This window comes from Glycine max, chromosome 11 (assembly GCF_000004515.6).
Source record: "Glycine max cultivar Williams 82 chromosome 11, Glycine_max_v4.0, whole genome shotgun sequence".
NCBI classification, from domain to species: domain Eukaryota; kingdom Viridiplantae; phylum Streptophyta; class Magnoliopsida; order Fabales; family Fabaceae; genus Glycine; species Glycine max.
This window is the reverse complement of record NC_038247.2, coordinates 10,259,582-10,287,260: the sequence shown is the minus strand read 5'-3', so window position 1 is coordinate 10,287,260 and position 27,679 is coordinate 10,259,582. Positions and strand designations below refer to the sequence as shown.

At 34.5% G+C, this 27,679-nt stretch overlaps 7 protein-coding genes and 1 non-coding gene across 8 annotated transcripts; 4 read left to right on the top strand and 4 right to left on the bottom strand.

Moving 5' to 3' along the window:
- The first annotated feature begins 1,219 nt into the window (after window positions 1-1,219).
- On the top strand, window positions 1,220-3,301 carry LOC100789520 (metal tolerance protein B). Its single transcript, XM_006590906.4, has 2 exons — window positions 1,220-1,482; window positions 2,080-3,301. The coding sequence occupies exon 2, from the start codon at window positions 2,093-2,095 to the stop codon at window positions 3,278-3,280; it is 1,188 nt and encodes a 395-aa protein (XP_006590969.1). The 5' UTR covers window positions 1,220-1,482; window positions 2,080-2,092; the 3' UTR covers window positions 3,281-3,301.
- A 1,422-nt stretch (window positions 3,302-4,723) lies between these two features.
- Window positions 4,724-7,416, bottom strand: LOC100799021 (ras-related protein Rab11C). Its single transcript, XM_003537923.5, has 3 exons — window positions 6,707-7,416; window positions 6,369-6,564; window positions 4,724-5,491 (listed from the first exon to the last, which is right to left on the bottom strand). Exons 2-3 carry the CDS (start codon window positions 6,531-6,533, stop codon window positions 5,006-5,008), a joined length of 651 nt encoding a protein of 216 aa, XP_003537971.1. The 5' UTR covers window positions 6,534-6,564; window positions 6,707-7,416; the 3' UTR covers window positions 4,724-5,005.
- A 1,248-nt stretch (window positions 7,417-8,664) lies between these two features.
- LOC100788992 (pentatricopeptide repeat-containing protein At4g01570) lies at window positions 8,665-11,713 on the top strand. Its single transcript, XM_003539023.5, has one exon. The coding sequence runs from the start codon at window positions 9,055-9,057 to the stop codon at window positions 11,359-11,361; it is 2,307 nt and encodes a 768-aa protein (XP_003539071.1). The 5' UTR covers window positions 8,665-9,054; the 3' UTR covers window positions 11,362-11,713.
- A 1,360-nt stretch (window positions 11,714-13,073) lies between these two features.
- On the top strand, window positions 13,074-13,682 carry LOC100788464 (uncharacterized). The gene has a single exon (XM_003539022.4). It carries the CDS (start codon window positions 13,074-13,076, stop codon window positions 13,680-13,682), a length of 609 nt encoding a protein of 202 aa, XP_003539070.3.
- Window positions 13,683-14,884: 1,202 nt separating this feature from the next.
- On the top strand, window positions 14,885-17,324 carry LOC100798492 (protein THYLAKOID ASSEMBLY 8-like, chloroplastic). Its single transcript, XM_003537922.5, has 3 exons — window positions 14,885-15,365; window positions 15,532-15,922; window positions 16,893-17,324. The coding sequence occupies exons 1-2, from the start codon at window positions 14,988-14,990 to the stop codon at window positions 15,919-15,921; spliced, it is 768 nt and encodes a 255-aa protein (XP_003537970.1). The 5' UTR covers window positions 14,885-14,987; the 3' UTR covers window position 15,922; window positions 16,893-17,324.
- A 1,369-nt stretch (window positions 17,325-18,693) lies between these two features.
- On the bottom strand, window positions 18,694-19,893 carry LOC100787928 (uncharacterized). Its single transcript, XM_003539021.5, has one exon. The coding sequence runs from the start codon at window positions 19,574-19,576 to the stop codon at window positions 18,953-18,955; it is 624 nt and encodes a 207-aa protein (XP_003539069.2). The 5' UTR covers window positions 19,577-19,893; the 3' UTR covers window positions 18,694-18,952.
- On the bottom strand, window positions 19,763-19,834 carry TRNAD-GUC (transfer RNA aspartic acid (anticodon GUC)). Its single transcript has one exon. It is a non-coding gene; the product is annotated as a tRNA-Asp (tRNA).
- Window positions 19,894-20,443: 550 nt separating the features above from the next.
- LOC100499728 (uncharacterized) lies at window positions 20,444-22,287 on the bottom strand. The gene is made up of 4 exons (NM_001248261.2): window positions 22,014-22,287; window positions 21,791-21,900; window positions 21,564-21,682; window positions 20,444-20,855 (listed from the first exon to the last, which is right to left on the bottom strand). The coding sequence occupies exons 1-4, from the start codon at window positions 22,186-22,188 to the stop codon at window positions 20,765-20,767; spliced, it is 495 nt and encodes a 164-aa protein (NP_001235190.1). The 5' UTR covers window positions 22,189-22,287; the 3' UTR covers window positions 20,444-20,764.
- Window positions 22,288-27,679: the final 5,392 nt, after the last annotated feature.

Here is a 27,679-nt window from a genome sequence, read left to right as displayed (position 1 = left end):
AAGTAATTTATTTGAAAATAAAAGAATATATCTATCAAGTAGCACCTCAATAATAATCATGATGTAGATTTTAAAATATCAGACATTCAATAATAAATATTTTTTCATTAACTTTTATTAATAAAATATTTTAAAAAATATAAGAATATATTAATGGTAATATGGTACTTTTAATATTTCAACATATAGTATTTTTAAAATGAATCTTAATTTTTATATATACAGCATTTAATTTGACTTTTATTTTTTCTATTTTTAAATATATTTTTAATTTATAATTAACTTGATTTAACAATTAGTCTAAAGAAATTCTTAACCATCTCAAAGACTCAAACCACTATTTCTTTTATACCATCTGTTGACATACTTATTGTTATCCCAAACATTAATTACTTTAATTGAATACAATTCATAATATTTTAAAGTAAGATTTCATTATAAAGAAAGATAAATCAAAATTATTTATTAGTTTCTCTTTTTTAGGAATTATTTATTAGTTACTATGGTATAAAAATTTTAAATTGCATATTTTCAAGCAGGTGAAGTAATTAAATTCAAAAGGCTAGAAAATTTGACCAAAAAAAACGCCTACAAATTTTATTTTATAACATAAAGACTTAATTATGTTTTATTTCCTAAAATTATACAATTTTGTGAAATTTACTCTCAAATTTTATTATTATTTGTAATCTTACCTTCAATTTACAAAATTCCAAATATTGTCTAACATATCTAAATAACCACAACTAAGATAATTTTATGGTAATTATTCTTTTAAATCACCACAACTAAGATATACTAGATGGGTATTTGACTACTCTAGACTACTCCAATGATCGAATTGTTAGATACCTTTCTTTATAAAAAATAAAAAAGGACGATAGGATACTCAATCATTCCAATACATGAAGCTTAGATATTTGGCCAATCAAAAAGTTAATGTGCAATGAATGAATAAACTCAATCATGGGTAAATCATGATCAAGACAACGAGAAATTAGCTAGACGTCATTAGAGTACAAGAGATATATAGAGAAAAATTACCTTGCCATCCTTCGGAGGGTACATAGGACAATTCAAAATAATTTTGTAATTTAGAAGACAAAATTTGTGGAAAAGAATTTCACAAGATTATATAAGTTTGAGAATAAAAAATTACAATTAAACCAAAATAAAATAACGTGTGGCATGGTATTCGTGTAGTTGTATTTATAATAAAATTGTGCTGGATTGGCCCGAAAAGGCTAAAACTGTTAGTCTGTTACTAGCAAATAGTTTATTTTTGCCTCTATGTTGTTTGGGACGGAAAAATCCACACGAGAAAACATCTTGGTTGTTGGCCTGGCTACTGTTCTCCGCCGATAGATGTGCCCCACGACCACATCAAATGTTTTTGTTCAATTCACTTCCTCTTTCTCTTTTCCTTCTCAAACCTAAAGCCCACAACAATTCCCAATTCCATCCACCTCTTCACTTCTACTGGTATGAATGAATACGATTTCTTTATTTTTTTTTATTTATTTATTCCTCTTCTCTTGCTTCTCTGCAAATTGTTTCTTTACCCTCTTCACTTCTTGTATGCCAATTTGTGACCTTACCCTATCTCCTTAGCTTCTATGTCTGATGATAGTACGTCTTCTAAGGCAATAGAAACTTCAGATAACCCAATTTTTTTTTCACGTTTCCAAATACTCATTCCTCTTATGATGTAATAGGCACACGTCTAGCTTTGCCCCTTTCTGTGATTTTCCAACAACCCTTTAATATGTAATGCGATCTCTGTTTATTTTATTTTGATTACACACCTTTTTCTCGAAATTGAACTAGTCTAATTTATCCTTGACTTAATGCCCTTTTTTTTATTATCTTATTTTATGCCAATTACTGTGCCTTGCTCCAGTTTGAATTTGTAAAAAATGTTTCACATTTTGCCAAAACATGGCCGTTTCAACTCAGGAACATGATTTAGAATGCTCTTCCTGATGTTGTTGGTGTTTGCAATCTATAACAATCGACTAAGCCTTGAGGAGGACTTTTTCTCAATGGTTCGTTTCTTTTGTTTGTTTTATAAATACCCAGATTGCTGAATCAAATGGAACACGAGAAAGCCCCTATCTTGGTGGAAGAAAGGACAATGCAGGAAATTGAGATACCCATTGCCTCTGAAAGACTTGATGTTATTCCTATGAAGGCAGACTCATCTTGCAGTTCTGTTTGTCCTTTTTCAGGACACGAAAACAGTGCTGTGGCATCAAAAGAGTCATCAAAGAAACTCTCTGGACTCATTGTTTTCTATGCTATTGTTATGGTTGTGGAACTTATTGGTGGAATAAAAGCTCACAGCCTATCTGTCATCAGTGATGCAGCACACTTACTTTCTGATATTGCTGGATTCTCTATCTCTCTCTTTGCAGTGTGGGCTTCAGGTTGGGAGGCAACGCCGCACCAATCTTTTGGATACAATCGTCTTGAGGTTTTGGGGGCTCTTGTATCTGTGCAGTTAATTTGGTTGATATCCGGTTTTTTGATATATGAAGCAGTAGGTAGAATTCTCGTCCGAAATGGCAGTGTGAATGGAAAGCTCATGCTTGCAATTGCAGCACTTGGGTTTGTTCTTAACTTCATCATGGTTGCATGGATTGGTCATGATCATAGTCATCACCATCATTATCATCATCATCATCATCATCATCATCATCATCATCATGATGGTTGTGAAAGCTCGGGTCATGATCATAGTCATCATCAATACCAGACAGATCATGATCATGGGAAGGAGGAACAATCTAAAATAACTGATGAGGAGAATGTTACCCTGGTTTCAAGTAGTCAGACAAATACTAATGTCTTGAACATAAATCTTCAGGGGGCATATTTGCATGTCATGGCTGATATGATTCAATCTATTGGAGTGATGATTGCTGGAGCCATAATATGGGCAAAACCTGAGTGGTTTATGGTTGACCTTGTGTGTACTCTTATATTTTCTGTTTTGTCAGTAAGCACTACTCTTCCCTTGCTTAGGAATATTTATGGCATTCTGATGGAAAGGACACCAAGTGAGATCGATATTAGTAAGCTGGAAAGTGGCCTCAGAAATATCAAGGGAGTGCAGGATGTTCATGACTTGCACGTTTGGGCTATAACTGTTGGAAAATGTGTTCTGTCTTGCCACGTAGTGGCTGAGCCTGGCATAAGTTCCATTGATTTACTAGGCACGATTAAAAATTACTGTGAAAAAAAATATCAAATACAACATGTAACCATACAAATTGAATAAAGATACATTGTTTTCCCTTTCCTTTATTCTCTCCGTATGAATTATTGGCAGATGCATCGTCATATAGATTCAAAAAATGGATTTTATTCTTTTATATTTTGACTTGAGAGTAAGTTTGATATGCTGAAAAAAATGAAGAATTAGACAGCATAAAATGTTTCATGTTTGACTTCAAAAATGCTAAGCATCCAAAAGTAGAGAACACTCAACTGTTTCTGATTTTAGGCCTGTTTGGATATATTTCCCATAGAGAAGATCTCAAAAGCTGTCAAAAGAATTTATAGTCTTATAACCAAACAAGCTCTTTCTTCCTCTCATTAATAACCCCTCTTATCTGTACCTCCTGTCCCTCAATTCTCCACATCCTTTCTTCCCCTGTTCTCCGTAACACTCAAAAGAACAAACACCAATAAACTCAGGAGTATAACGTGGATGAATTTTAAGAAACCACTATCATGAATTTAGAGTTACAACGCCCCTAAGATGAGGATTTGCTTGTCTGCAGTGTGTCAAGTTTTAGGGGAGACTAGGGCCATGCGAGGGATGGTCAACTCAGTGAAAGGTACAGAGTACAGACATTGGTTGGGTAGTGGGTACAGAGAGAATAATTTTGGGGATGGGTTATTGATAGGAGTTAGATACGCTAGGCATTGTCAAACAAATGTGTAAAGGAAGGATACGCACAGGGAAGGTGTTGCTACTTGCTAGCATCCATCAATTTGCCTGATGCAGACAAGTATGCACATTTGGTCTGTTATAAAGTCCAAATTTAAATGATAAATATTAAAATAATTATATAAAGGTCAATATTGTATTTGTTTTTTAGTGTAAGACAAAAATTACACTGCACAAGAAGTATTATAATAAATTCTGTATGTTTTGTCCAACAACTGCTTGTCAAACAGAATACAACACCAAATTGAATGTGTTGTACATCAACCTCAAAATGCCCCTCAATGTGCAATGAACCTCCCTAAACAATCAAAAAGTGGTACCAATGTGAAACTTTAGTTTTTAATTAGAAAATAACACAAAAAAAACTTGAGATTGATGTCCAAGACAAGCAATTTGGTGTTGTATTCTGTTTGATAAGCATTATTAGTATTGGATTCCACAATACAAAATTTCCAAGTGCATTGCAATTATAATCACAAAAATGCTCTCCCTTTACTAGATAATTGTTCTACCTTGATAGTTTTTGGTCATTTTAAACTTGAATTTGGAATTATGTATTTGCAAATGAGGTGGTTGATTTTACCTCAGAAGCAGCCAACGGGTGGGTTTCCGTAGCAAAACAAGAGAATGCAAAAGAGATTACCATATACTCTGTCAAGCAGGTCTCAAAGTAGCCTTGTAACAACAATGAATCGACAAAAATCATAAGGTACGTATAATCTTACATGACCTCTGTGAAATGTTAGATTCCCATTAACAACGACAATATATCATCAATATCTGTTCGTTCCAATATTACATTAATTCATGCGAAACTATAACATCAAGGAAGAGATAAATTCAAAGGAACTAGCAAGACTATTGTTTTATAAATTTCACAGACTTCGTTTTTGCAACTCAATGAAGTAAATGTACTCTACATGTGTCTCTCTCACCCATATAAAGAAAGGAGGAAAAAAAAGATGAAAAGAGAAAGGGGCAAAACAGAATTGGGGGAAAAAAAATACTATCTGGCTATCTGCTACCATCGCTTTTTCCTCAAATGTCGCATTAAGTGGAGCAGCAGCCTCTCTTTGTATTCCCAGATGCATCCCCAACATTGATGGTGGTACCTTGACCAGGAAGTGTGGTACCAACAGCTGCTTCCTGAGCCGCAAGTGCCTTTTTGCTAACAATATGATAAATCTCTGTCAAAATGGTTTGGAATGCCTTCTCAATGTTGGTTGCTTCCAGTGCAGATGTCTCAAGAAACGAGAGACCTTCCCTCTCTGCCAATGCTTGACCATCATCCTCTGAAACCGCTCTAAGATGGCTCAAATCAGATTTATTTCCAGCCATCATGATAACTATATTAGAGTCTGCATGGTCCCTCAGTTCACGCAACCACCTTTGGACATTGTCAAAGGTTTGCCTCTTGGTTATGTCATATACGAGTAGAGCTCCAACAGCTCCTCTGTAATAAGCACTGGTAATGGCACGGTACCGCTCTTGACCTGCTGTGTCCCAGATCTGTGCTTTCACAGTCTTTCCCTCTACCTGTATAAACAAAGAAACAACCATTAGTAATGCTGTAATACAAACAAGGATCCATAATTAGGGTTTCAAAAAATGGCCTGCAACCATGATTTTGGCCGCAACAAGGTTTCAGTCTACAAATGAAACATGAACTGCGGTCATGCATGACTGGCATTTGTCCACAATTTTCAGCAATATCAAAAGATTGCAACAAAACCACAACTAAAACAGCAATTTAAAACCTTATTCATAATTAAACAACCATTCATCCAACCAATTCAAAAAACCTTCAAACATGACCAAAAAATTTACTCAACATCCACCATACAATATTAGTCCTAAGTTCAAAAATAATTATTTGGTTACTGATAATCTGAATTTTTAACCAAGAAGCAATCCATCTCATCTTCAGGCTAGGATTTCAATTATTTTTTTTTAATTATATTTCAAGATATAAATCCAAGTCCTTCTCCACTTGATTATAACACCTAAAAAGCTAAAATCATTCCTCCAAATTCATCAAAGTTCTGAAAAGCACTGTGACCACGATTTTGATCCCAACATCGAGGTTTTTGACCTGCAACAAGAAGATCATGAGAAAACTGCAAACGGCACTTAAAACCTTGCAATTCATACCGGATGCTCCTCAGAAGAGGATCTGAGCTATAAGCTAATCATAATAAATACTTTGAAATCAAAGATTAAAAAAAAAAAAAAAAACCCGACCGTACTCGAATACATATTTCTATGCAAATAACTAGTAGAAAATCAAGCAGAAGGAAGGAAAAAATAACAAAACAAAATCCAGAAATCTAAAAAGCAAACGGTCGATCAGCACAAGCACATGCGTTCACTACGGAAAAATCAGCAAAGGAAAAGGAAGCATAAGTATAACTACCTGAAGAGTTCTGGTGGCGAACTCAACTCCGATAGTGGATTTGGACTCTAAACAGAACTCGTTTCGAGTGAACCTGGAGAGGATGTTAGATTTTCCTACACCTGAGTCTCCGATCAAAACGATCTTGAACAGATAGTCATACTCGTGGTCCACTCGATGCGCCATGGATCCTTTCCCCTCCGATCTCTCCAACCTCCTGCCAGATCGAACACCAAATATTCATTCAGATCCCAAAACCACACGCGCATCAAAATCAGAACAAAAAACCACACGCGCGAAACGACGCAACGGATCTATCTAGCATCTACGAACTGAATCGGAAAGAAAAAAAAACTCACCACGAGACGGATTGACTGATTGATACGAGACTTGGACGAATTGGTGAATGGAATGCGTTCGGTGAAGTTTCGAGTTGTGAACTAAGCCAAGTACGAGACTTGAGAGAACGGTTCGATGAATAACGGAACGAACCGCGGAGGATTTTGGTGGAGAGGGAAGATGGATGAAGAAGGAGGCTGGAGGCTTTTTCAGAGAAGAGTGGCCGAATTGGCCAATGGGGGCAAAACGGAAATGTCGATGAGTGAGAAACCAATTCGAACGCCAAATAAATAAGTTTTTTTTTTCTTTTATTTTGAACCCAAAAAAAAAAAATAATAAGGCTTACTTATTTATTTATTTTATTATCTAGACCTCAGTATTTTCTGCAGACAATCTACTTCGAGTTTTAAAAGAAGAACAAAAGCAAATTCCCCTTCACAGTATTTAATATAATTTTAATTTTCAGATCATTGGTTAAACTGAAAGAAATTAATATCAATTAATCCATACACCTGGGAATAAATATTATTTTAATTTGAATGTTCTTGGGCAGTCACTAGTTAGACCTGTAATTTGATCTGATGGATAATAACAAGTTGTAATGTTGTATGAAGAAGGTGACTGTAGTAGTGGCTGGAGGTGCATTAAGGACAAGGTGGCCCGTTGCCAGTGTTTTTTTTTTATTGGCGTGTTTTGTTTCTCTTCACTGTCGTGCTTACAGACCTAAACAGACCTAATATGCTTTTCCTCTTCTCATACTCTCTTAACCAATCACAACCTTACTTCGTGACCTTGCAATGCAAGACGTTTTTTTAAAAAGAAATTAATGAGGGGAATCGGAATGGAAATTGAGGCCAATGGCCATGTTTATTTATTTTGAGGAGGGGCATATGGAATATCTGTTGTTTTTAAAATTGTAGAGATGGTTTAATGTTGAATGCTCGAATCTTGATGCTTCGGTGGTTGAAGTGATATTAATAAAATTAATAATGATTAAATTGTATTGAATAATACTAACAATATGAAATCATAATTTTAATAAAATAATACTAACAATATGGTTCCGAGTTTTGGTTAAAAATAAAATAAAATGTTATAGTTTTTAATATATATATATATATATATATATAACAATTCAAGTAAATTATAATAATATTTAAATTCAAGTTTTAACACTGTTATTAAAAACAGTACTGCATGTTAATTTTTTATTTAAAAAATTTTCATCAATTTTTTTTTATTGAAAAATAGAAACCAACTATTTCCATTAATTGTGTACGTGAGCAACTTTCATATTATATATATATATATATATATATATATATATATATATATATATATATATAGGCCTAATTAAGTGAAAAGATTAAAAACAATAAAAAGAAAGGCAAGGAGTGTGAGATAGACTAGACACAAAACACTGATTTTCTTTTAACTTGATCGTTGTTAGTTAAGGCCAACTTTGTTTACGGAAACAACTAACTATTTCCCACTAAAAACAAATTAATTAAGTTGGTCTCCTATCCTATCTGCATTTTCAGCCAAAAAATATGCATAGTTGGTTTTTTTTTTACCAAAAAATATGTATAGCTGTTGTTTATAGGAAAATCAAACTTGAGATTTTTTTATTGTGAAGTCACACCGTGTTATCTGTCCTTGCTTAAGGCATGATGAGTGTACAATAGTTTGATGGTTGTGTATATAATAATTTGCAAGTATATTACTGATAATATATATTCATGTTACGCAATTTTTGACTAAATCAAATACAGTTTGTCAAAATATTAATTTGGAGCATATGAATGGTAATACTTTTTCTTTCTGGGTGATATTTATTTACTCTACCACTAGACTAGTCCCAATAATTCCAAAGCAGTTGGGTTTTTATTTATTAAGGTCCAAGTGGTTGTGGTTGGGCAAGAATGAGAAAGTATCAAAAGTGTATTTATTATTTATTTATTTTTATAACAAGTGTTAATGTAGTGTTTGACCAGTGTCCAATACCCCGTAACAGAAAACTGGGCCTGTCCCTATACATATGAGTTGGTGGGCCCAAGGCCTCCGTCCAACAGCCTGGTAGCACCGAAACGCCAACACATCCATCTCGTAACGGAATCTGAAATTTCCGTCGTCGAAGAATGAAGACGAAGAAGCAAGACACGGCGAAGCTGATCACCGCCGAGGATTTCGAATTCGTCATCGACAAAGAAAGTGCGACGGTTTCACATAACATTCACAACAATTTTACCTCTCCAGGTTTCTACTTTCCGATTAGGGTTTTAGGATTAGCATTGTTGAGGCATATTATGATGGAAGATGATTCATAAAGCAACCAAAACCAATCGAGAATACTTTGATTCCGAGTGAAATGCGGCATTGGAAACAATTGGGAGAGGTGCTGGTGGCAGCTTCTATCACCAACACGCTATCCCACTCTCACTCTGCAACTATCAACCTCCCTCCTAACCTCGCTCTCGGACTCACCCAACCCCTCATTCTAAAAATCCTCTCAAACCCCGCGCATCACGCATCCCACAAGCTTCGATTCTTCGAGTGGTCTCGCTCCCACCACTGCCCTTCCCCCGCCGCGTACTCCGTCATCCTCCGCACCCTCTCCCGCGAGGGTTTCTACTCCGACATCCCCTCCCTCCTCCATTCCATGACGCAAGCCGGCGTCGTTCTCGATCCCCACTCCCTCAACCACCTCCTCCGCTCCTTCATCATCTCCTCCAACTTCAATTTAGCTCTCCAATTACTAGATTACGTACAACACCTTCACCTCGACCCTAGCCCAATTTACAACTCTCTCCTCGTTGCTCTGCTTGAAAAAAACCAACTCACTCTCGCGTTATCCATCTTCTTCAAGCTCCTTGGTGCTGTTGATTCGAAATCCATCACCGCGTGCAACCAGTTGTTGGTTGCTCTTAGAAAAGCAGACATGAGGGTGGAGTTTGAGCAAGTGTTCCAGAGGTTGAGGGAGAAGAGAGGGTTCTCATTTGACACATGGGGCTACAATGTGTGTATCCACGCCTTTGGTTGTTGGGGTGATTTGGCTACTTGCTTTGCACTTTTTAAGGAGATGAAGGGTGGTAATAAGGGGTTCGTTGCTCCTGATTTGTGCACCTACAACAGCCTCATCACCGCACTTTGCAGGCTTGGCAAGGTGGATGATGCGATCACTGTGTACGAGGAGCTCAATGGCTCAGCCCACCAACCCGATCGCTTCACTTACACCAACCTTATTCAAGCCTGTTCCAAGACTTACAGAATGGAGGATGCCATCAGGATTTTTAACCAGATGCAGAGCAATGGATTCCGCCCGGATACACTTGCTTATAACTCTCTGCTGGATGGACATTTTAAGGCCACAAAGGTTATGGAAGCCTGCCAGCTGTTTGAGAAAATGGTTCAAGAAGGTGTGAGACCGTCATGCTGGACTTATAATATTCTCATTCATGGATTGTTTAGGAATGGCAGGGCGGAAGCTGCTTATACTATGTTTTGTGACCTCAAGAAGAAAGGCCAATTTGTGGATGGGATTACTTACAGCATCGTTGTGTTGCAGCTTTGTAAGGAGGGCCAACTGGAGGAGGCGCTGCAGTTGGTGGAAGAAATGGAAAGCAGAGGTTTTGTTGTTGATCTTGTCACCATAACATCGCTCCTGATTAGCATTCATAGACACGGTCGCTGGGATTGGACAGACCGGCTTATGAAGCATATCAGGGAAGGTGATCTGGCACTTTCCGTTCTCAAGTGGAAAGCTGGAATGGAAGCTTCTATGAAGAACCCGCCCGGCAAGAAAAAGGATTACTCGCCCTTGTTCCCTTCCAAAGGAGATTTTATTGACATCATCAACTTCATGACCTGTGCCCAGGATACCACCAACATTAATGACGGGGAGGAAAATTCCTGCAATGAAATTGACGAGTGGTCATCATCACCGCACATGGATAAATTGGCCAATCAAGTGAGCTCCACTGGCTATTCTTCCCAGATGTTTACTCCTTCTCGTGGACAAAGAGTTCAAGAAAAAGGGCCGGATTCTTTTGATGTTGATATGGTGAATACTTTCTTGTCTATATTTTTGGCCAAGGGAAAGTTGAGCTTGGCTTGCAAATTGTTTGAGATTTTCAGTGATGCAGGTGTGGATCCTGTGAGCTATACTTATAATTCTATCATGAGCTCTTTTGTCAAAAAGGGCTATTTCGCTGAAGCTTGGGCTATTCTAACTGAAATGGGAGAAAAATTTTGCCCCACTGATATAGCCACATACAATATGATAATTCAAGGTTTAGGAAAGATGGGAAGAGCTGATCTAGCCAGTGCTGTTCTTGATAGGCTACTGAGGCAGGGTGGTTATCTTGACATAGTTATGTATAACACTCTCATTAATGCTTTGGGGAAGGCAAGCCGAATTGATGAGGTGAATAAGCTTTTTGAGCAAATGAGGAGCAGTGGGATAAATCCTGATGTTGTCACTTATAATACATTGATTGAAGTTCACAGTAAGGCAGGGCGATTGAAGGATGCTTATAAGTTCTTAAAAATGATGCTGGATGCTGGATGCAGCCCTAACCATGTTACAGACACCACTTTAGATTATCTAGGGAGGGAAATTGATAAATTGAGGTACCAAAGGGCATCGATTTTGAGTGAAAAAGATGATCCTTCTTGAGAAGTCAAAGTTGCATGTAACTCAAGTGCTGGCCTGCTGGGGATGGGATGAAATTCTAGCAGACTATGAAATTGGAATTTGTAATTCAGTTTTTGCATTGTCTGAATTGTGTTTGTGGTCTTCTCAATTCTCATGTTCCTGTGATCTCAGGCAGTGTACTTCATGATCAATTTTGCAGTGTTGTCTCTGCTTCTTAGCTGGTAAATGTCTAGTCAACGTTATGTATCTTCTACTATCTTCTGGTTTTAAACCCATGTAACCAAAATTTTATATCCTTCAAACAGCCTCATTCTGATTCGTGGTTTAAACATTTTACACGCTTTATACTTTAAATTATTAATATTTTCTTTTAGGATATCGTGGGAGAATTTGATCTACATTAATGAAATAAGCCAATCTTGTAGGTTAGACGTTTTCTTTTTTGGGTTACAACAGGTTAGAGATTTTCAACCGGACACTATGTTTGAGGATAGATACGATGACAAACAAAAAATTAAAGAAACACATCCTATAAATCATCATCCATTCTATTTCACAACTTTCATTCATAACTTCACAAATTAAAGAGGGACTATGCTCATTATTTCTCCCCACAACAACGTTCCGCTGGTTCCCTTGAAGGTAAGAATAACATTGCTGTATGAGTTGTGACTTAAACATTTATCACTTGCAACTTTGCTTTCAACACTGCACTCACCATAAGACACAAAAGGTGTGGGGGTGAAAATCTGTTAGGATCTTTACAATGTGGAAGCTATTAAAATTATACTGATATCTCAACCCTGCCAATAGATACCTCTATTTTGTTACTTTTTCTTATTTTGCGTTGTTAGTAAGTAAAAAGCTCTGTAATGCTTATAGATAATATTCATATTAAATGAACCTGGCCTTTTTTGTTTGCTTGGAAAAGGAACCAGATGTGGATTGATACCATAACTGTTTGTGCATATGAAAGAATTTACAATTTGCTATAATGGTTCGTGATGGTTTCTCTGGCACAGTCATTTTTGTGCTCTTGTTGCTTTTGTAGATTAGGGTGATGTGGGTACTTGGGTGAAGCTCTGATCTTGTTGCCAGAGTTTCGTGAGAAGGAGGTGATGCACCATAAAGAGGTCGACACTGATGCCGAGCTGTTGGGAACTACTGGACACCACTTATACGCAGAAACAGGCTTTTACCTTTACTAATTACTACCTTATCGTGTGTTGTTGGACTAGGTTTTTACGTTTTGATGTAAGAAGTATTTTATTAAATTCTGAAATCTTTTTTTATAATTTAAATAGAAAGTTACGTGTTAGAAAATAATACTGGAAAGAAAAATAAAAAAGTAATAGCGACTAGCAAGTGCAAAAAACTAATTGTTCATGTCGTGTTGTGCCAATTGAGTTAAAGACATGAGACCTTCTTTAATACTTGTCATTTTTCCAATTATTTATACAAATCTAATGGTATTTTTGTCTCACACGGACAATCCGGGTTTGATCCCTGGCACTGAAGAAAATTTTATGTTTTTTCGTTTTTGGACTTCATTTAGTCATTTCTGTTATACACAGTTTTGGGGTCCATGTTATTAGCAAGTTACTTGATTTGATTCCAAACGTAAGCTTGTGCGCCACTCTTTTAGTAGTTAACACACACATTTGTTTGTTGTTTGGAAGCAATACAAATTCCAATCGCTGAGCTGAGCGAACAAAACCGCATCAGCAAATAGCATGTTGTCTACATTTGGTTTTGTTTCTTCATCGGATATGTCTGATGTGTCACGCCGGAAAATGACTAGAACGACCAGAATTCACATAATGGCCTTAGACGGCATCGTGAACGTGAATTCACTCTTCACCTTAGCCCTCTTCCTCGGCATCACCACCACCAGCACCACCAACACCCTCATCGGCGAAGACGACGCAGCCTGTGCAGCCGGAACCTCCATGTCGGAGGGCCTCATTGCGTTCCACGTTTACTCCTTCAGCTCCTTTCTATTTTCCAGCCTCATCGCCTTGGCTCTCAAAAACGTCATCAACTTCAGCAAGGACGTCCACGAGGGTGACGCCGTTCTGGACAACAACAACAACAACTGGATTCACAGTGTTGCAAAAATTAACACTGTCGTTTTGAGGTTTGGAACTCTCGTTTCGGCTTTTGGGTCGGTGTTCGGATGCGGGTTTTTGGTGATGGCTCTTGTGGATTTGGTGCAGATCAAGTTGGGAACCTTCACTTGTGGTAGTCCTCACACCTTCGCTGCCGTCGCTCCCTTGCTTGTTCTTGTCCCCACTGCACTTCTTATCTATGTTGTTCTCGTCATCTATGCCTTTACTCGTTAATTAATTAAAGCTTTTACATTGCTAAGTAATAACTAAATTAAAAATGATCGATGATTTAATTGTGTTTAATGAGTCGAAGTGAATCATGTTATGAATTAAGGCTGAATCAAATGAACAGACCGGATTCGAAGTGCTTTATTCAATTTTATTTTATTATTTTGGCTAGGAAATTGTTGTATGATTGTATCATTCAATTTTTGTTGCATATATGAAATATGACATTTTTTCCCCCTTAAATTATGATCATAGAAGCCTGCAGCTTGCTGAAAAATTCTGCCACGTTGAGTTTGCTTGGGAGGGAGGTACAAGCACAATTGATCAATAATTGAATATTAATTGATCAATAAGTGCTTTGTTAATTTAATCAAGGTTTGCGATCTTTTTGCGCTAAGGATCGGAGAACACGATATTAGAATTCTTCATTTTACATTTTTATTTGCTTTTCATCACCTCCCGCATATGATCAAGTCTCTTACTTTGGAATTGGATGTTACCTGAAGTTGTCTCATTTCCACCTTGCCAGGAAAAAAAAGTCATTTCTCTAAATAATCCTGTGCCGTTCTCGCAACAATGTTTGTTCTGAAATTGCATTTTTCAATACTAAAGTACTTTTGAATTTTTATTTAAAATTTATATATGTAAAAAAATACATTATTCGATTAAAATTAATCGTAATAAGGTCAAAAAATACATTTATATTAATAAACCTATGATTTTTATTTACAATTTATATATGTAAACAAATTAATAATTAAATCAAAATTAATTGTCACAAAATTTATTATCTAAATTTACATGCGCATTAAATATACATTAGAAATTTTAGTATTACCTATAACATTAATTATTTTATATCATGATTAATCTATTAACTCATTTGGTTAGAATGTCGTGTTAATAACGCAAAAGTCATAATTTGATTTATGCATGGGCCAATAATTTTAAATTAATTCGTAAAACATATATTTGAAAAAAAAATTAAAAATTGGTTGGACCACATACAGATTGGGCATTCGTAAGCCTCATACGGATTGGCCAATATAAGGCTTATGGATTGCCCGATCCGTATTAGTTTTATGGAAGGGTAAAATGGGAATTGCGCAAACCAGAAAAAATTACAAAAGGCACCAGGCCCAACATTCGGCCCAAACCACATGGCCTTCCATTCCCGTCCCAATAAAACAGTAAGTTACAAAACAAAACTTTGGTCTGCGTAATTTGATTTCCTTCCTTCGTATCAAAATTCTATTTGGGACATCTCTTCTCAAACCAAACAGTGCCTTATTTGTGTAGTGTGAATGTGTGATGGCGAGTCGTTCCTTCTTAAAAAATTGGAAAATCCTTGATTTTGCTTCGTTACTACTGGGAGAGTTTACGAGAAGTATCAAACCCATAAAAGACGTTTCTTCAACATCATTGACCTTCGTTGAATTTAATTCGTTCAAAACGGCGTTGTGTTTCCGGCAATACCACGACGGAAGGCCCAGAGGCCCCCTTTGGAAAGGAAAAAAGCTCATTGGCAAAGAAGCGCTTTTTGTCATATCGGGGTTTAAGAGGTTTAACGATGACGAGGATAAGCTTCACAAGTTCATCAAAACTCACGTTCTCAGACTCTTGAAGATGGACATGATCGCTGTTCTCACTGAACTTGAGCGCCAAGAACAAGTTTCTCTCGCTCTCATGGTTTTCGCTCTCCTATTCCTTTTACTTTTTTAATTCTTATGTTATTTGCCCGTAACCTGTTTGTCATAATGCTTCTATGTCAGAACCTGTTTGTTCTTACTTATACTCATTATTATGACTACTTGTAGTATTGAGCTTACAAGTAACTAACTTAATGAATTTTCAGATGTTTAAGGTGATGCAAAAGCAAGATTGGTACAAGCCTGATGCATACCTCTATAAGGACTTGATCATTGCATTGGCCAGGGCTAAGAAAATGGATGAAGTATTGCAATTGTGGGAAAGCATGAGAAAGGAAAATCTGTTCCCTGATTCCCAGACTTATACTGAAGTCATAAGAGGCTTCTTGAACTATGGATCTCCCGCGGATGCAATGAATATATATGAGGACATGAAGAATTCTCCGGATCCGCCAGAGGAGTTGCCATTCAGGATTCTGTTGAAAGGACTTCTTCCGCATCCTCTTTTGAGAAACAAAGTGAAACAAGATTTCGAGGAGATTTTTCCTGATTCAAGTATCTATGATCCACCACAAGAGATATTTGGAGCCCGCTGAGGTTTGAACCCTTTACTCTATTATTCTGAGTGTGCAATTTTGCTTTTAAATAAAATGGTGTTTTCTTGTACTCTTGATCACAGTTATGGGCCCAAAGAGGCCCAAAAGAAAGATGATTAAGTGATTCAAAGATTATATAGGATGGAGTTAGATATTTATAAATTATAGTTTTATTTTATTTATGCTTAGAATAACATGATGTTGACACTTGGATAACCATGGATTAATGTCATCTAGGACTATATAAATGGATTCCCTTTTACCTATTAGGGCAATCAATGAAAAATATCTCAGTTATTATTTTATCTTCTTCATAGCTTTCTTTATAGTCTTTAATGGTGTTTTCTTAGGAGTAGTGATAGAGTAGAATTAGCACTCTATCACAATGTTAATGAGTTTAATTTGTAAGAATTGCAAGTTCTTGAATATACCTGACACTCAAGTGGGACTCTGGGTCAATAGTTTCAATGTTGGTATAATGGGATAGTCAATTTTTTTCCATCAAAATAGCTGATGATAAGATAGTTAAGTTTGATAGCACTGTTTACTGAATGGAAATTGTACGGAGAAAGTCAACAATGAAGAATGAGTAATAGGAAGAGGATTTTAACTTATCATGATGTCATTAGAAGATAGAAATATGATGTTTCCATTAAGTTCCACCTATCATCCTCTGGCATGTTATGTGGTCTTATTGGAGTTATGTACTCACTGATATCATTTTGCTACTTGTATAGATTATGTTACTAAGTACCGTTTATTCATCTTTAAGGATCAAAGTGATCAAACTAGTTTTGTTTAAGATAAATAAAGGCTTCTGTCATTAAAAGTTTTTTTTATTGTGAAAAGGAGTTACCCAATAATTTTGTATAATTTTCTTCTTCCCCTGGCCTAGCACTAGCACTCACACACACACCAGGTAGTAACACAAGAAAATTCTATTAACCTCTGTTGTATAAAACTATAAATAGAATCTCCCATGGCTATGGTTCATCCTGGAAGGAGCTGGATCTTCAAATGACTGGAGATGTAGGAGTTCAGAATTGAGGCCGCAATCATTTTCAAGCTTTGCATGGTTTTGGAATGGTTAGTTTGTTGACCGAGGGTTTACATTTACTGTTTACTATCCAAGTCCTTGCTCAAGGGAGATAAGCTTTTGGTATTGAAACTGATTGAACTTTACTCAGTTTGAAACATGTGTATCGGCAATGTCAATGCTCTGTTTCAGTTTCATCATCTGTATCGAATGTACAAATTATTACCAAAGGAAAAGAAATTCGTTAGTACTTTTCGCCCTACAGTCTTCTCGTGGTGGCTGTATGTTACTTTGGTTAAAGAATGAGGGGAATGGGGCAGTTGCCATTGTATCCTTATACACACTCATTTTATGTTGCTAACATTTATTAGTTGTTGGTTTCTGACATAATATTTGTCAATTTGTGTCTTGTAAAAAAACAAGCATATTTGACTAGTCGTGTTGGGTATCATGTACTATAGCCTTTCAAAGAAACATAATACTCGCATACTATAGCATCACGATAATACATTGTACGTGAGCTAATAAAACCTCGTTTGCATCACATGTTAATAAAATATAAACACCACAAATTGTCATTTAAGAGAAGAAAAAAATGTGCGCAATGCCTACAATCAGTAATCAGTGAATAGTTTTGCTCCTAATGAAACTAATATTGATACTGGCAGAAAATAATTGTAATGTTGCTACTCCATTCTTATCCTGCAAAATCTGTTTTTTCTTAATTCTCATGTGCACCAATCTACAAAACCAACCAGAGCACAATAATGTCTATGTCAGAAAACATCACGAACCATTATAGCAATTTTAAAAATTAATATTCATGTGCACATACCGTTATGGTATCGACGAACAGCTAATTCATTTTCCTAGCAAACAAAAAAGGCCATGTTCGTTTAACAGGGTTTTTAACTCGCTAACAAGGCAAAATAGGGGGGGGGATGTATATATTGGCTAGGTTGAGAATATCTGTATAATTTTATGAGTTTCCATATTGTGAAGATCCTAACAGCTTTTTGCCCCACGCATTGTCATTGGTTACACCTTCACCTTTCGTGTCTTATGGTGAGTGCAGTGATGAAAACAAAGTGACAAGTGATAGATGTTGAAGTCACAACTCACACATAGCAATGTTATTCTTACAATCCAGGGAACCAGTGAGCATTTGTTTTAGGGAGAAATAAATGAGTGTAATCCTTTAATTTGTAAATTAGAGAACTGAACACCACAAGACCCAAAAAAGAAGGGAAAAGAGGTGTGCAACGAATGAAATAGAATGGATGATGAACCCAAAAATAGAATTTGTAAAAAGTATAATAAACTATTAAAACCACGAATTTCTCAAATAGCGTTCAACATTATTCTATATTCTAGATAGAGAAATGGGTTTTTCTGGCAAGGTGGAAATGAGAGAGAACTTAAGGTAACTTCCAAAGTATATAATATAAGAGACCAGATCACATGCAGGAGGTGGTGAGAAGCAAGTAAAATGAAGAAACCTAATCACGTGTTCTCCTCTCCTCAGCGCAAGAAAGATTAGATGGCAAACAATAGTATTCTAATGAAGTACTGGGAAGAGAACATTTGCCTGAACTTCAATTTTGCTTCCCAAAAAAGTAATTGATAATAATTCTGCTTGTACCTTCCTCGCCAAACTAATAAAATAAAATTGATCATAATATATATATATATATATATATATATATATATATATATATATATATATATATGTCATAATTGATATATGCAATAAAATTTGAATGATACAGTTACAAACAACTTTCCTCGATCGCCAAACTAATAAAATAAAATTGATCGAATGACACACTTTGGACTCGGTCTCTTCATTGTTCATTTCATACAGCCTTTCCTACATGGATCCTTGATTCCTCAACTGATGACATTTATCTACTTTGACACATTAAATCATCATTTTAATTTAATTTATTTAATACTATGCAATATATATATGTATATATATAAAAGCCTAATTGACTAACGAGTAAATGCATAGAGGACGAGAACAACATAGATAAGTAGCGCAGTGGGAACAAGAACAAGCAATGGAGCGACGGCAGCAAAAGTATGAGGACTACCACAACCCAAAGTTCCCAACTTGATCTGAACCAAATCCACAAGCGCCATCACCAAAAACCCGCATCCGAACACCGACCCAAAAGCCGAAACGAGAGTTCCCAACCTCAAAACGACAGTGTTAATTTTCGCAACACTATGAACCCAGTTGTTGTTGTTGTTGTTGTTGCTGCTGTCCAGAACGATGTCACCATCTTTGATGTCCTTGCTGAAGTTAATGATGTTTTTGAGAGCCAAGGCGATGAGGCTCGAGAAGAGGAAGGAGCTGAAGGAGTACACGTGGAACGCAATGAGGTCTTCGGAAATGGAGGTTCCGGCTGCGCATGCGGGGTCGTCGTCGCCGATGAGGTTGTTGGTGGTGCTGGTGGTGGTGATGCCGAGGAAGAGGGCTAAGGTGAAGAGTGAATTCACGTTCACGATGCCGTCTAAGGCCATTATGTGAATTCTCGTGGTTGTTGTCATTTTCCGGCGTGACACGTCAGACATATCCGATGATGAAACAACTAAACCAAAGGAAGGTAACATTATAGTATAAACTAGATGCGGTTTTGTTTGCTCAACTAAGCAACTGTATTTGTATTGTATTGCTTGCAAGCAACAAATATAACAATTGTGTCATGTGTGAGTGTGGCGTAGAAGCTTACGTTTGGAACCAAAGCCTGTTGTTAACTTGTTTCCTCCTCTCTAAATGGTGAGAGTAAAAAAAATATTCGCCGTTGCCGGGGATCGAACCCGGGTCACCCGCGTGACAGGCGGGAATACTTACCACTATACTACAACGACTTTTGGTTTGGTAGTTCAACAATATAGTATAAAATTGTACCTATCTTCTTTATAATTTACTTCCCATTAGCTTTTCGTAATTCAAACTCATTCACTATTGAATATTGATTGATGCTTTTTTCCAGTTTAATGTTTTGTTGCAATAAATAATGAGATAAATTATAGACTATCGTCATGCTATTTAAAACATTTTTATTTTTCATAGTTCATACATCAATATTCTTTTAAATAATCTAAGAATTTAGTAAATTACATAAAAATAATAATAATAATATTTCTTTATCTCATTTTCATTAAATATGTATATTACGTATATTAGTTTTTCAAACTTGTTTACAATTATCTTAAAAACAACTCAAGTTAAGTAATAAAAATTATATAAATATGTTAACATTCCGTAAATAATTTATATAATTTTTTTATGTTTTAATAGCTTTAACCATATTTTTGCCTACTTTCCATCAAAGAGTAAATAGGTAGTCATTTGTTAGGCTTTCAGACCACTTTGTTTGCCCCAAAGCAAATTGTCGTAGAAGTAGGTAGTAACAACGTAATAACCATGTTTAAATTGAATGGCAAATATACATAGAAAGCACAAGTCATAAAATATCCAGAAAGCATCAGATTGATAATTATGTGACGCATCATGTTTAAGTATCAAACATTTCACACCACCACATCATGTGTTCTAGTAAGTTTGAACCAGATTCAGCACAAAGCTTATTTATAAGCACAATTTTGTGGCTATAACCATGCGCTTAAAAGAGACTCTGAAAATATACATTATGCTTGCCAAATCCTTAATCATTCAAGTGTGTTCATAATCCCAATTAAACATGTGTAAGAAGTAAGAACGGAGGGAAACACACTCTGGTCACTGATGAAGATAAAAACAACCGATTGCAAAGGCCAACCAAATTCAGTAGCTTATCAGATAGTAGAAGGGGCAGAGTCTTTCACAATCGTTATAGGGCAACTCGCATTTGCGGTGACATAATTAGTCACACTCCCCAGTAATACCCTACAATCAAGCAATTAAAATTATAAAAAAAAAAATCAACAAACTAACACGGTTGATCGATGCAACTTGATAATTTGTAAGTATGTTTCATTTTCTAATTGGAAAATTATACATGGACATGGCATGCAAGATATGATACGTAATATAATATGCTAAGAAGAGAGAGAGAGTTGTTAATGGGGAGAGTGTATGTGATATTATGGTGTTCATACATAATTACCCTTTAACATGTTAAAAATTCATGTATCTTTATTTTTTTATTTTGAAAATTTATCAAAGATAAAAATCGTATTGAGAAATCTAACCAAGTCCTCATCTTCCAAGGGGATTCAAGAGTCAAGACTATCACTAGAACCAAAGTTCAAGTTAAGATGCATTTGACATAGGACAAAACTTAGATACAGTTTCTTTAAGTGTTTTTAGAATTGTTCTACAATAAAAATTAAAGTATCAATTCAGTAATCTATACAAAAAAAAAAAAAAAGTTACATTAAAGGTCAACATAAGATTATAAAGATAAAATTTCAATCCTAATTGAAAATCAACAGAAAAAGTACATAAGGAACTACTGCATCTAATTACATTCTAAGTGTTGATCTTTTGAAAATATAATTTAAACCATTATTGTTCATCCACATAATTTTATTTTGATGCATGTACTTCTATCTCTAGAGTAGAGAGCTAAAGGATAAAAAGGAAAAGAAAGACCTTTGTATGGCACCCAAGCCTCTGCTACCCATGACCAAAGAGTCAAGCTTCAAATCCCCAACGGCTTCCACAATTTTCTCTCTTGCATCCCCCCAGTATAGCTTTGCCACCACATTCACCTATATTCAAGGTAAATTCAGTCAAACTCAACATGCAACAAAAACAACATTAACCAAATCAAAACATAAAAACCCAATCCAACAAACAACACACAATAAGGTAAAAACCTGTTTCTGCCTAGAAGCGGTGTCAAGCAAGTCCAACACCTCAGCATCAGTATCCACCTCATAGTGACGCATCACCTCCTTTTCACGAAACTCCGACAATGGAATCAGAGCTTCACCCACATCACAGCGTAATCAGAATTCGAAGATCCAAATTCCACAGCATAATAAAGACAAAAAAAAAAGGATTTTGATGATATAGGGAAAAATTAAAAAAGGAGCTTACGTGAACCAGTGGTGGACCAGAGAAGATTTCCTGATTCACTTCCTCCGGAAGGCTTGGTGTGGACGATGTAGAGAGTGTCACCGTTGCTGATAAGATTGTCAATAGCCCATTTCAGAGCGATTTTGCTTCCTTTGGAAAAGTCCAAGGCAACCCCAATTTTCCTATCACTGTTCATCGTTTCACCAAATCCTGGGTTCTGATTGTTAGGTGAGGGTTCACTGTTCGGAGGAACAATCCAATTTGTGATAACGTTTCCTTCTTGTCGGTCTTCCGCGTGTCTTATGTCAAAACATATGTTTTTATAAATGTTTTTTATATAATAAAAATTCATAATAAATAAATATTTTTAAGGATAATTTATTATTTAGATTTCATTTCATTGTTTAATTTTTTTATTTAATTTGTTTCTTTAATTTTATTTGATCGATTCAATTTGATTATTCAAAAAATCATATCTTATTACAATTTAAAATAGTCATAAAATACATTTAAAAAAAGGAATTGATTTTAAAAATTTGAAGATCAAATTTAACAAAAAAAAAAATTAACAATCAAATTGAACCTATATAATAAATTAGAGGATCAAAATATTAATTTTATCTATTTTTAATTATTGATAATTTTGTAAGAAAATATTATAATTTAATTTAGAATTGAAAATAAAAATAGAAAGTATGAGACATGAATAATTAAGAGAGCATAGTTCAAAAGATAAAGATAAAATAAAATACCTTAAGATAATTGAAAATTTTTCTTTTTAACTAGTTGTGAGAATAATATGCAAAATAAACTTCTAAATAAATGAAGAAAATAGTATTAAGAATGTTTAATTGTTGGCATGAAATTAGTTAGAATTTGATACTCAAAGTTTTATATTTTAATTTATAATATAATTATAAATTATTTATTAAAGATATTAAATCTTAATTAGTGTTAACAAATATTACCAAGGATATGTATAGTTCACGAGAAGTAATTATATTTAAGTTGTGTAATATTATTATAGCAAAAAAAATCTTTCTTTAAATATTTCATGCATCTACACAATTAAGTCTCAAGGCAAGAAATTAAGCTAAAATAATGATAATTATGAAATTTGTGTTAATTTGATAGTCAATTTTGATTAAAAGGAATTATAATTTTTCTACTTTATTGTTATTTTTAATGAAATAATAAAGAAATTAATATTTTTATAATTTTTTATTAGCAAAAATCAAAAGAAGAAGAATTCAAGTACTTTAAAGGGAAATTAATGCAAAAATTGAAAGAAAAAGTATTGAAAAAAAATTGGAAGAATTGGACAAGCTCACGCTTAGCGCGAAGAAGTCTAAAGGCGTGTTTAGCGCGCAAGTCAACGCTAAGCACAAAGTCGATGTAAAAAGTAAACTACCTTAGGAGTAAAAAGCAAAAGGGAAAGACACAACCTACACACAAGATACCAATCCCTAAACCACCCCGAAGACTCAGAGTTATCTAATAAATACATCCTAAGTCTGAGTATTTCTAATAGGGAAAATTATCTTTCTATGTTCATTATCCCATTTTCCTCATCTATCCATCTCTTTTCTTCTATCCACATCAACCCCTAAAGTGTAAAGCATCTCATGGCAATGAGATGCTAAACCCCCTTAGTTAGGGCTTGACAGACCTAAAAAGTCAAAAAAATGTATTGTATGTTTCATATTTATCAATGCACATAGGTGTTTTTTTCTTATTATCTTTTATTTATTTATTTTAATTTCATCTATCATTCATCATTGCATCATCTTTAGGAGTTAGGCGATCAAAAGAGAGTAATCATGAGTAGAAATGCAAGGAAGGTCTTGCATGCATCAGTTTTAGGGATTAGTCGCTCGAAAGAGGGTAATTTCTAATAAAACTCAAAGGGGTATCTTAATAAAATCATTGCTAGACATAGAGTGATTGCATTATGTTCATGCATCAAAACAAACATTTAGAATTAAAACATCATGCATTTTATCTATTGAGTCTTTGCAAAGACATTAGGTAAGACATGGGACAAATATTCTAATAGACGTGGGTAGAAAAAATTCACCAAATTGATAGAAACAAATATAAAATAATACATTTGAAGCAAATAAGACATGTTAGGTCCAAACATTATCACATCCTGAATTCATCTTTTTATCATTATCTTTATCCTTTACTTTTCTTATCTTATTTTCTACTTTTTTATATTTATCATCTTTTAATTTAAATTTTTATCTTATCTTTTATCTCTTATTTTTTATTTTAAATTTCTTATCTCTTGCTTGTAAATTGGATTTGTATCAATCTAAGTATAAACAAAAGTCCTCATGGATTCAACACTGAAACTTCCAAGTTTTTTTACTACTTGTGACAAATTGATGCACTTATCAACGAGTTAACAAACAACTCTCATCCCTTCTTCATGCGTTTGATAGCATTAATATGTATTTTGAAACATCCATAAAATTATACAAAATATTTAAACATATTTAATATATAAAATTCTAATATATATATATATATATATATATATATATATATATATATATAAGGTAAATTAAAATGGTTGATTGAGTTGAGTTAAACAGGCCCTCTCGAGCCTTTTTTTTAGGAGCTCAATCTGACTTGTTAGGATAATTGGGTTGGATCAAGGTCATTTTTTTAAAGCTTTTAATTGCAAAACTGTCCAATCCTAATTATGCCAATTACTTAAGGCATGTCATTTTTTGCCTGGTGCACCTCCAAACATTTTATTATCTCCCTTTTACCCTTCTTCTTCCAAGCTTCCTCTCTCTCACCTCCTCCTTCATAAACCTTCACTAAGCCAACATCACACCCACACACCCTCACTCCAACTCGGGCGCGCGCCCCCTGCATGCGACTTCACCCAGTCACCTTTGTGCAGCTGCATAAGCATAAAATACTTACGAATCATAATTCATAATAAATTTGTATTACATATTGCTTAATTTATAATGTATTTTTGTTTTGTTTTATGGATTGAACAATTCATAATACAAAAACTACATTATAGATTGAACAATTCATAATATATTTGTAATATGGATAGCACTTTGTGCTTCATTAGCAATCGGTAATAGGCAGCACTTTGTGCTTCATTAGAACCACCGTCCCAAAAAATCAACAGGGTGACTTGATTGGAGCTTCCACTGTCCTAGTCAAGAGGATTCACAAAATTGTTGCTTGCTGTGAATAGAAAGATGGAGAGAAGAAGAGTGAGTGAGATGAAAAGGGTATGATGGGAACTTTACATACAAGCCAGAAATCTCTCTCTAAGGAGATCACAAATATAATTTATTTGGATCTTAAAACGTCATGTCTAATTGTCTATGCCTACAAAAAAAATGTCAAATTGTCTATAGACAGTAATTGCTTATGCGAATTGGATTGATTACAACAGTACACAATACGACCAATCGACCATAATGCCCGTTTTGAAATTAATTGGAAAATTTGGGTAGTGTTTGCTTTGAGTATTTTTATTTTTATTTTTATTTTCAAAGAAAATATAAAATAAAAACAAAAAATATGTTTATTTAAAATTTTAAAAACATTTTATCTGAAAATATTTTCAAGAACAAACCTAATAATTTGAAAATAATATATTAAGAGTATGTTTGGTTTGTATTTTTATTTTCTGTTTTTAAGAATAAACCTAAATCAACTTTTTCTAGAGAAATAAAAAAAAAACATGAAATTAAAACACCTTAAAATATTTATTTTCGATACATATTTTATAAATTTTAAAAATTTAAAAATAAAAATAAAAAAACAAACATTCAAATGTAACGTAACCTTTATCTTAGTTTAGTGAAGTTTCGTAGAATGCTAGTAGTACAATACAAGCCTTTTCATTTTTGCAATTAATTAGAAATCTAGCGTCAACACTCAACAACTCCCATGGTGCTTTATTTTGGCTTTCTCTGGGTGATTTTGTCATCCATCACGCCTTACGTACATATTGTTCTAAATATTCCACAAGGGAGAAAGTGAAATATATAGTTATATCGCATCGTTGTAATTTACTAGTGATAACAACGTTACATCATCCTCTCTGAATGACCAGAATAAACACCGTTTTGTTTACTCCTATATTTGCTTTTGGACGTACGCTTAATTAATAAAGTTTACCATTAATTAACGCCGAAACATTGGAATAATACCCCATTATTCACGCGTGTGATGAACTCTCAGATACAAGTCTTCCTTTTGGGCCATAGTTTCACTTCAGCTCAACGTGCCAGTTTCTTTCATTTTGTCACCAACGTGACAAACATCCTAGTATTAACTCCAGAACTTTGTTTTCCTTGTAACTAATTAAATCGCAAATGCTGCTATAAAAATCCTTGTAACTAATTAAATCGCAAATCCTACTATTTCTTTTTAGTTTTAATAAGAGTTGAAAATTTAAAAGTTAATTATACTTGTCAGTCGTTAGTGCCACAGGAGACATTGACCAGAGTTGTAGCTTACTAGCTACAGTACTTGCCAATTGCCAAATGTTAATGACTATGTATGGAAATCAAACTCATGATATATACATGTTCAAAATTATTTTTTAATTGCGCGTTCCTTGAGTTATTAGATAAATTTTGCAGTAAAGGCAGCATCAAAACTGTAAGTATCTACATGTGATTGTGATTAATATGAGAAGCTTTTTAACTTAAATATTCACTGATGAAATTTTCAAATAAAACTAAAGTTGTGAATATATCTATAAGTTTCCATTTATACTCCATTGTCACATTCTTCTTTTAATTTGTTTGAGAAAAGAGACAAAATTTTACACTATCACACGTACATCTGCAATTAAATGATTCAGTTATTTTTAAGTACAAATTCAACTTAATTAAAAAGTTTACACTATTTAGCACAACTACACCTTCTATTAAATTATTCAATTATTTAAAAAATAAATAAAAAATTCATGAGTCCCCATTATGTAAATTGGTCCCAAAAGCATGGCCCATATATTCATCTCTATTCGTAGTCCATATCCACGCGTTTACAAGAGGAGAATCCATGGAAAGAAAATGGAGAACAAGCTTTTAGACATTTAAGTTCATTTGGTTGTTGGGTAGTAAGTTTTTTTTTTTACTGTTAACGTTTTTTGAAATATTAACTTTTAAATTTTTATCTTTCATATATTTATTTATTTATTTTTCTTGTTACCTTTTTAAAATAAATTATGATTTTATTATTTTTCTGTTATTTTATATTTTTCAACTACTTCAATAATTAATTTCATCCAACACTCCTAATTTAATAAATTAAATTTTTAACTTTTAAGTACTATTAATTAATTTTGTGAAACGTAACCTTATTAATTGAGATCTTAATTATTAGCATGGTCCATATATTCCAAGTTAAGGAGTAAAATATCATTTATTCCACCACGTCGTAGGTGTTCTCCCTAATCTCTTGCAAATAGATTAATAAGTTAACAACCGGCGTTGATTTTATTTTTTCTAATAATTCATAGCACTGGGCATTTTAGTGTTAAAGTAGAAGTGGTTGCAATTTCAAGTGAAGGTAAGAGGCACAGCTGGTTAAAAGCACGGTCCAACTAACAAAAGCCGACCTTTGAGCCTCAAATGGCTCCGATCACACCCCAACAGGCACTGGCCCCACCCCTTCACCACCGTGTCCTAGTA